Source organism: Propithecus coquereli, unplaced genomic scaffold (assembly GCF_000956105.1).
Source record: "Propithecus coquereli isolate 6110/MARCELLA unplaced genomic scaffold, Pcoq_1.0 Scaffold8, whole genome shotgun sequence".
NCBI lineage: Eukaryota > Metazoa > Chordata > Mammalia > Primates > Indriidae > Propithecus > Propithecus coquereli.
Genome location: NW_012154173.1, coordinates 13918581 through 13927998, shown reverse-complemented (window position 1 = coordinate 13927998; position 9418 = coordinate 13918581). Strand labels below are relative to the sequence as shown.

The 9418-nt window shown below is 35.3% G+C and overlaps 1 protein-coding gene across 1 annotated transcript in view; it reads left to right on the top strand.

Annotated features, from left to right (window-relative positions):
- Window positions 1-9418, top strand: part of LOC105825360 (chromosome unknown open reading frame, human C8orf34) — a 403699-nt gene that overhangs the window by 319487 nt on the left and 74794 nt on the right. The window contains exon 10 of the mRNA XM_012663110.1: window positions 6034-6081. Within this exon, the coding sequence (XP_012518564.1) occupies window positions 6034-6081 (48 nt within the window). The remainder of the gene's footprint in view (window positions 1-6033; window positions 6082-9418) is intronic.

Genomic DNA, 9418 nt, shown 5'->3' with positions numbered 1-9418 from the left:
ATCCATAGCACTAAATTTCAAAAAAAAATAGAAATATACTCATCACTATATATTCTTATAGTTTAAGGTAAAAATTATGATCAGTAATTACTTGTAAGTTACAAGTAATTAGTAATTTCTTCATTGGATTTATTGCACATTCAGCAATAATATCTACTCACTGATTTCAAAAGCGACTTAGCTCTCTTAGTCTACTATTTCCTACAAACCTTATGATTCATATAGGTTCTGTGTACACCCAGAGCTAGCTGAGATCTACAATTTGTTTTTATTCATTCATTCGTTCATTGTTCAGACATTTTTTTATCTATATATTTATCTTGTACCAGGACTTAGGAAGCAAAAATTAATAAAAACGATTTTTGCTCTCCAACAACTTATAGTTAAATAAGAAAGATAAGCTAAATAACCAGTGATTAAAATACAGTGTGATAAGTGCTTTGAAAAAGATATGTGTAGTGTAAAGGGAACACATAACGATTTGAGTGAGGGAACAGAGCTCGCTTCCTGACTTGAAATGCAAGGTGGAGGTGCAGGGGAGATGCTCCCAAGTAGATGTGGGGACAGAAACCTGGCAAGTTCATAGACCCGTACATAATTCGGCAAGGCAGGAGGCAGGGAAACCAGAAGGTGAGTAGGTCAATGGAGATACACACATTTACCCAATGATAGTACAGCACCGTACAGCTGCCTAAATCTTTGATATTTTTAATACTCTTTCTCATCCATTATCTTACATGAAACACAATCCCATAGCTCGATTGTCCACACTTCATAGATGAGGAAATTCAGCTTTGGAAGAAAAACTGTGACTCTCCAAGACCTCATGCCCAATAATTTGCTGTGTTGACACATTAAACTGTTTTAGAAAGAATGGATGAATACTACTTTTTGTCCATGATAATAGTGAAATAATATTAATCATTGATATGATAAAGTGATAAACACATATCAGAGAAGATACATGGCTGGTACAATAACTAGTTCAATGTTAAGTGGATCTTTCTAAAGTCAATTGATTAATACTGTATATTTCAGTCATTCTCTGAGTCAGTGCAACTAAAAATCATTAACACTAGCCATTCATTCTTACAGTCAGCTCCTCTTATTCCGTCACTTCTCTTGTCCAACATCCACTGATAAAAGCCACCCCTTTTCCAAATATGGAGCCTCTTGTTTCTGTCTTTGCCCTCTCCCTTTTTCCTATGTTATTGAAGGAAAGGGAAGAATAAAAATACTCTTTTGCAACTGAATAGTCACTTTTCAGAAAACAAGAAAGAACACTAAAATGTCTTAAATCATTTAAAATTTAACACTCTTAGTAATAGTCATTAGTAACATAATTGTTCCTACTCTTTTTCATTCTAAGGTAAATCTCTAATGCAAAAGCATTACCACTAAAGGAATTATTTAGCTTAACATGAAAAACTGGAAGAAAAAATGTAAATTTCAGAGTGAATCATAACATCTTATCTTAAAATGCCATTATCTTTGGTCCTTAGCAAGGCTAAAGCAGTGAAGTATCTTCTCTATTGGTTAAAGGTGTCATTTTCAGAGAAAGATGGTCTGTACTGGTGTTACATTTGTTCAGAAAATTGTGGACAAATTTTCAAAAAGCTTTTTAAGTTTAATATGAAAAGACATGGGACATTTAAACAGAAACAGGGTCTGTTCATATATCCAGGTCTGAAAGCAAACATAACTATTAATTTATTCAATATATCAATGATTTCAAAGTCTTTTGAGTTTTTCAAATATTTCTGAGTTTCTAAAATATTGCGCCTAGTTTTTTGTTAATGGAAATTGATCACTGCCTGTTTTCTTGAACATCAATAATACTCATTGCCTGTAGTGGTTGCCAAGTGGTTGCCAATCTCTTCCTCATCTGTCAACAATTTATAACCCTGTGTAATAATGCAGTTAGAAAACACAATGTATACTCATCATATAAGCAGCTATATTGCAGGAAATTGTAGTATGAAATTAGAAAGTGATCCATGATGTTAATATCTCTGTATCTGAAAATACAGTATGCATTTTAGTGCCTGGTATAACTGGTGTTCCTCATTGTAATACCTGTGGTTTCATATATTTTCTCTGTTGTGTCTAGGCCCTTGCACAAAATTTTCCTTCTTTCTGATATGTGTTCTTCTCCTTAGTCAGCTCCTTCATCTGCCTAATTGACTAAGTCTTCAGGACTAAGCTTAAAAATAATTTCCTCAGTCATTACTCTGTTACTCCTTTCACTTTGTCATCTTCATCACATGTATGCAGTGGTTACAACAGTTCTCAGCACATTGGAGTTCTCAATACATGCTTGTTAAATAAACAAACACTTTGGTGTTTTTTCTTCTTTTTTTCCCCCATAGCATCTTGGTCTTACTTGCATGAAGTAACTGTTGCCCTGCCTTCTAAACACCTGTATATTTGTTTTCTCAAGATAAACTTTTTATGTTAAGAATTAGTTCTTGTTCAACTCTTTGTCCCGGCACCTAGCACAGTATGTGGCACAAATAGGTGCTTAATAAGTACTTGTGGAATAAATTATGGGTGAAGTTTTATGAGTCCCTTTGGGTTTAAAAATACACTGGCCATTCCTATCAAGAACTCATCCTTCTATGCATTCCAAATATATCAGGTAGGTACTTCTTAAGATGCTGCTCTCTGTGTTAGGATTATTGTTTAGTTTCATTGGAAAAAAGTGGGAAGGAAGATCATACTGGTAGAGTTCTCATGAAACGTTTTTTAAAAAAGGAAAGTAATACCAGAGGTCTTAGACATATAATGTTTGTGAATAAACATAGCCTGCATGCAAGTGCCAGTCTGTTTGCATTTCATCTAAGGATTCGTGAAGGATGAATAGAAAACACTTATTGATTGAAACAAGAGAAGCATGGTATAATAAAAAGTGGCAATAGATCCAGCAGAATGTGAGTCTAGTCCTACCTCTTTTTCTAGGATATTCTATCTCACTGAGAATGTTTCCTTAACTGTAAAATATCCAGAGGAACAACAAGAGCCTTCATCCCTAGCAGCCATTATCCCATGTCACATGTTAAGCAGTAATTACATCAGTCTCTTTTCCCCCTTTTTTCCTCTGAGTTTACAATATATTTTCTAATTCACATTTAAAACATTTTTATCTCGCCTGTAATCCTAGCACTCTGGGAGGCCGAGGCAGGTGGATCGCTCAAGGTCAGGAGTTCGAGACCAGCCTGAGCAAGAGCGAGATCCCGTCTCTACTAAAAATAGAAAGAAATTATTTGGACAACTAAAAATCTATATAGAAAAAATTAGCCGGGCATGGTGGCACATGTCTGTAGTCCCAGCTACTCGGGAGGCTGAGGCAGTAGGATTGCTTGAGCCCAGGAGTTTGAGGTTGCTGTGAGCTAGGCTGACGCCATGGCACTCTACTCCGGGCAACAGAGTGAGACTCTGTCTCAAAAAAAAAAAAAACAAAAACATTTTTATCTCAACTGTGATTATATTTAGAACTCGTGATAAGTGCAACCACATTTCAGGAATAACTTTTTTTGCCTTTTTTTTAAGGCCTAATTTCTATGTATTCTGTCTTTTCTCTCCTTCACATGCCCCTGTCTGCCTCCCTTGTAACCCCCTTTCCCTCTTTGCTTTTCAAGAGAAATTGCATTTGGGCATTTTTGATTCATTTCCAGGTAATTACCAAAATATTATGTTGTTAAACCGACTTGATATTTAAAATGCTAATTCTTTAAAATTAAGAAAAGGATGACTGAAATTGATATCTTTTTGTTTTGAAAGGGATTTTATTTCATTAGCGCCCCCAGTGGGAGAAGGAGGGAATGTCAGCATTTCGGTGGTCCCATGTTGGAAACAGGGAAGCTGAGACAGACATAGTGGGTCAAGTCTCTTGATTGGGGCCATCTCTTCTGACCCTAAGAATCAGAGGTTCTGATGTCTTATTCTTTGCTTTGTCCATTTGGCCTTGTGTCACGTTTGTTATCACCTCAGCAAAGTGTTAATTTCCTCTCTATTTTCCTCCTAGAGTCTTTTTCTTTATGGTCCTCATTCATCAGGGCCACCACAACTGTGATTTTTGGATGACGGTAGCAGCCAAACTTGGGTAGTACATATGGCCTTTGAAACAAATGCTATTGTATGGGTTTCTCCTTTTCTAAGGTGTAGATATTGAAAAGATCTGGTACTATGGGAAGCAGCAAAGCTCTCAAGAAGGCTGCTTTATTTAAATTTGATCATCAAGAAAACCCTCAGTAACCACAGGTCTTAGCAGAAGACTGTAATTGTCCAAATTGGAAAAACCATTGCATTCTAGCTCAAAGGAAACAGATCGCCCTCTTCAGTGGGCTCCCAGGATCTTCTCTCTTGCATCTCACTCTTAGCCCTCAAATATTCAGAAGCGAGCCAGGCAAGCCTCCCATGCTGGCTGCGCCAGAAAGCACATCTACAACTCCAGGCAGTTTGCCGCCTTGTCCTCTTACTCCTAGCAACCCAGGCAAAGGGGTAGGGATTATTAGCACACAAAGGGACTAGTTCCGTCACATGGAAAAGCCACACTGGAAGAACCTGTAGCACTCTTTTTAGATTAGTTGTTCAAATGAGGGGAGAGAGTGTAGCAAGTTCAAGTCCAAAACGTAGTTTATCTGAAGTAAGTTTCAACCTCTCTCTGGGTACTTTGACATAAATTTCTCACAGTTTGGAGGATTTATATGGATTTGATTTTTCCAAATATTTTACTCTTTAGTTTAAGTAAATAGAACTATCTTATCTCTTTCACTATTTTATCCATTGAAAATCCCACAATCTTGGAAGCATTTGGAAACATTTAAACTACAACATATTAATTTTTCACTAGTGGAAACCATCATTTGGGAAGAAATACTATCACGTCTGTGGTTTGACCTGTGATTTCTAAGTTTTTAGGAATATCAGCATTTGATTCCTAGCTTAATTTTTGTTTTGGCATGAGCATGCTTCCCCTCCCCTTCCCCCAAATGCTTTGGTCCATACATCAGAAGTTTTTTTTTAAACTAAGATGAATTTAATTTATGTTTTAAAATTTTTTATTTCAGTGACGTAGAAGAGCATCAGACTGGAATCGAGTCCCAGCAATGCTTTGCCTAGCTCATTGACTTTAAGCACTTCCCGCCACTCTTCCTGGCCTCGATTTTCCTAAGTATCAAATTGGCCTAAGGATGTCTTTCCCTCAATAAGATAATATATGTAAGGGTACTTGAACAGTTAGAAAATATCCTATAGAAACAAATGTAAGCTTTATGCACATTATTTAGTTGTCTTTTAAACACATATGGTGTTCTAGAATTTATCATTTCATGATATCTCAGAATTTACTTCCAAATATCTGTGGCCATGGAGTATAAAATTATAATTTATCCACACTGACAAGTTGTTTGGCAATTTTGACTAACGATGCTTAGATGAGTTAGGGATATATATTTAACTTGACGTTTTAGATTTCGATGATTTAAATCTCAGTTAATGCTAGTGCTCAATGAACTGCTAGTACAAGGCACAAATAATGGGGAATTTACTAATTACATACTAGTAAGCTAAGAAGGATTGGCTATAAAGACTGGATATAAAGGTTAATGATCTGTCCTCTTTCCATAAAATATTTTTAAGTTCATGTGTTAGATCTTCACACGAATGTATAGAATACAATTTGTGACTTCTTTGCTTAATCTAATTCTAAGAATATATTTATGAAATTCATAACAGAAAATTTTATACAATTTGTTTAGCATCTTGTCCTAAGATTTAGTTAGCTACTCTAGCTGGTTATTTGTTTACATGACCTAAATCCACCTAAAAGCTATCTTGTTGTCTTGAAAAAAATATCATTTCCTTCAAAGAGTAAGAAGTTGACAAACTGATAATCCCTCAAGTATCAGCTGAGAAGGTGGTGGATAGTGAAAATTTGGTGTTGCTCTCAGATCTCACTATTCTTCATGATATTTTCATTCTTTTTCTCCCCTTCTCCTAAATTTTTCAACCTCTCTTCCTCTTTACCTCTAGGAAGAAGGCTCCAGTGAAGGACATCCATTGAAAACTTACATGGAAGAAGTGAGTTTTAAGATGGTCTTATAACATAGTCTGAAATCAGTCTACGATACAGTATGAAACACCCACTCAGGCTTTTCTCCATCTACCTGTAGGGTTTCTAGTCTACATATGTTCAATGGTCATGTCCACAAAACCAAGATAATAAATAACATGTTATCAAAATAGTTTTTGTTTTTCATTGGTAGAGAGATATTGTGTGTCAATTCAGTCACCCTGAACGTGAAGGTAAAACTGCATAAACCTAGTGCAATTGTGTATTTTCATTCACAAACATTTGTTGATATCCTAATAAATGAGAAACATGTGTTTTATAATGGGTGTGCACAAAAAAAGACATAATCATTGTTCTTATTGAAAGACCAATCTATACTAGGTCTGCATTCATTCATGTGACAAATGTTCATTAGGTCATTATTTGTGTAAATCATTACGCAGAGTGTTGTCCCGACAATTAACATGTATGGTAAATTTCCCTTGAAAAACCCTTTAGACTTCTGGATTTATTTTTGGAGGTATCCAAGGGTGTTCTGTGTCACAGAACTTTGGACTGACTGCAAACTATTTGGGAACTCTCAGATAAACCGTGGAAATGTCCATAAAACATGGTCTGAAGCCAAACCACAGTGGTCACTAAATTAGCCATCTGAATCTGTTGCAGGTGAAGGGAACTGGGAAATAGTTTGGTGATGATATCACAGCAGCATAAAATATTTGGTTTGAGTATTACTTCTCAACAAGACAGAATCTGTTTCTCTAAATATTCTTGCATGTGCAAGTTCATTCAAAAACTGTTATGAGTGGCCACCTGAATGTGCTACACAGTCCATTCATTTGTTGAGATCCATACTCATACTTAAAATCTCACTTGCTTCCAAATATCACTGGGAGAGGAAAATCAGAGTGCATAGCACCTCTTGAAGGCTCTAACATCTCTGGTTTGCACACTTATTTGGAGGTGGTTGAAACTTTGCCAAAGGCACATGGAGGAGGAGTAACAAAAGGAAAGAAAGGAATGTGAATTAGTACAGCCACTATGGAAAACTGTATGGAGCTTCCTCAAAAACTACAAGGAGAACTACCGTATGATTCAGCAATTCCATTACTGGGTGTATAGCCAAAAGAAAGAAAATACATAGAAGAGATACCTGCACTTCCGTGTTTATTGTAGCACTATTCACAGTAGCCAAAATAAAGAAAATGTGGTATAATATTCACAATGGAATATTATTCAGCCATAAGCTAGAATGAAATCCTGTCATTTGCAGCAACACAGATGAAACTGGAGATCACTATGTTAAGTGAAATAAGCCAAGCACAGAAAGACAAATATTGTATGTTGTCTGTCATATGTGGGGGCTAAAATGGTTAATCTCATGGAGATAGAGAGTAGATTGGTGGTTACCAGAGGCCAAAAAGTGTAGGAGGGAGGAGAGGACAAAAGAAGGTTGATTAATAGGTACAAATATACCATTTCATAGAAGAAATAAGACCTAGTGTTTGATAGATAAGTACGGTGATATTAGTTTACAATATTCTATTTTATATTTCAAAATAATTAGAAGAGAATAATTTGAATGTTTCTAGCATGAAGAAGAGACAAATATATTTAAGGTGATAGATATCACAATTATACCAATTTGATCATTACAAATTATATCAACGTATTAAATTATCACATGTGCCCCCCAAATACATACATCTATTATGTGTCAATTAAAAAATTAAAATAAAAAAACTAAAAAAAAGGTATAACTAGATAGATGTTTTGTGTTCAGGTTAGAAAAGTCAAAATAAATGGAACAAAAAATTGGAAAGTTGAAACACCAATTTAAATTTAATGAATTTGATGCAGAAATTGAGTAAAATACATTAAAGCAGTAGCACACGTGGAGGAAGACACAATTTCAAGGTGTACAACAATAGAACCTCCCTTTAGGATCTTGTGTTTGCCAAGCTCTTTGCTTAGCATTCTCCACTTGGCAGTGGGCCTGGGGATGGTGGGCCATCTCCACAAGAGGGGTGACTGATGCCTCTTGTAATGTGTCCTGTCTAGGTCTAACTTTGTGCAGGAAGGGGAGCACTGAGGTGCTGGTATAAGACATGGCCTTTCTACTGATGGTAGAACTTTCAGAACAAGTCTTCTTCTTATAGGTCTTCTTATAGGAACTTCTTATAGATCCTATCCAAGAAAAAGAGCCTGATTTTCTCTGTAATTACCAATGTCTAACCTAAATGTCCATGTTGTACACAAGTATAAATGCTTAATGTGGCAAGAAAGTCAAGAATTTGTGCTTTTTAATTGGAGGCACTTAAAGGGTATTGCTTTTCAGAGTATGGTCCTCTGACTACAATATTGGCAGAGGGACTTGCAAGAAATGCCAAGTCTTGGGGCTCACCCAGATCCAAAGAATCAAAATCTGCATCCTAAGATCTCTATACAATCCACAAGCACCTGACTGCTGAGATGCACTGCTCTAAATTATCATTTCCAGTATCATTTTTAGAGTAACTACATATATCATGAAGGTCCCCAATTTTATATAAAATAGGTAAAGAGGAAACCTTTATTAATAAATTTATGTTTTGTTCATTCACCTATTATCAATAAAATTTTTTGGTTGATAGGGGATATAAAATATCTTTAGTTTATGAAATCCATTATTGACTTTCAGTTTGAATTTGCAATACATGTGGACTGCCTTTTTTGGGAGTTCAATAGCAAGTAGTATTTTCACCTAACATTGGTTGATATTTAGATTTTAGCTCTTTCCTAAATCAACAAATGACTATCCTTTACAGTAAAATGGTATAATTTTAACTAGTAAAATATTAACTTATTAATAGTTGGTTTCTTTTTGCAGACATGAATCCATTTCGTTCTTAGGAAACATATACAAACTCCAACTTTTCTCCATTAAGAACATATTTAGGATGTTAGAATCATAAAATGATGGCCTTTCGTTTTTTCTCACTTGGGCTTTTATTTCACTTTCCCCCTCTTTTTTATGTTAGTATAATCAGCAAACAATGAAGAACAGTATTTATAAATGTTAGAGGCATTGAAGTTAAAATTGAGCTAGCAAACATTTGCTTTTATTTAGTACACACTAAAACTCAAATAAACCATAGTGTTTACATTTTTAGTATATTTAACATTTCTTGCTAAAGTTTGAACAACTCTTTGCAGATCAAAGTCTCTGTTTTCTTACAAATCTGGTCTTATAATGAGACAGAATCACAACCACATGACATGAGGCAATTTTGTTTAGAGCTAAACCAAAACTAAAGAGACAATATGGTTTCCTCTAAAGATAAAGCTAAAGTGGAGTTTTTATTC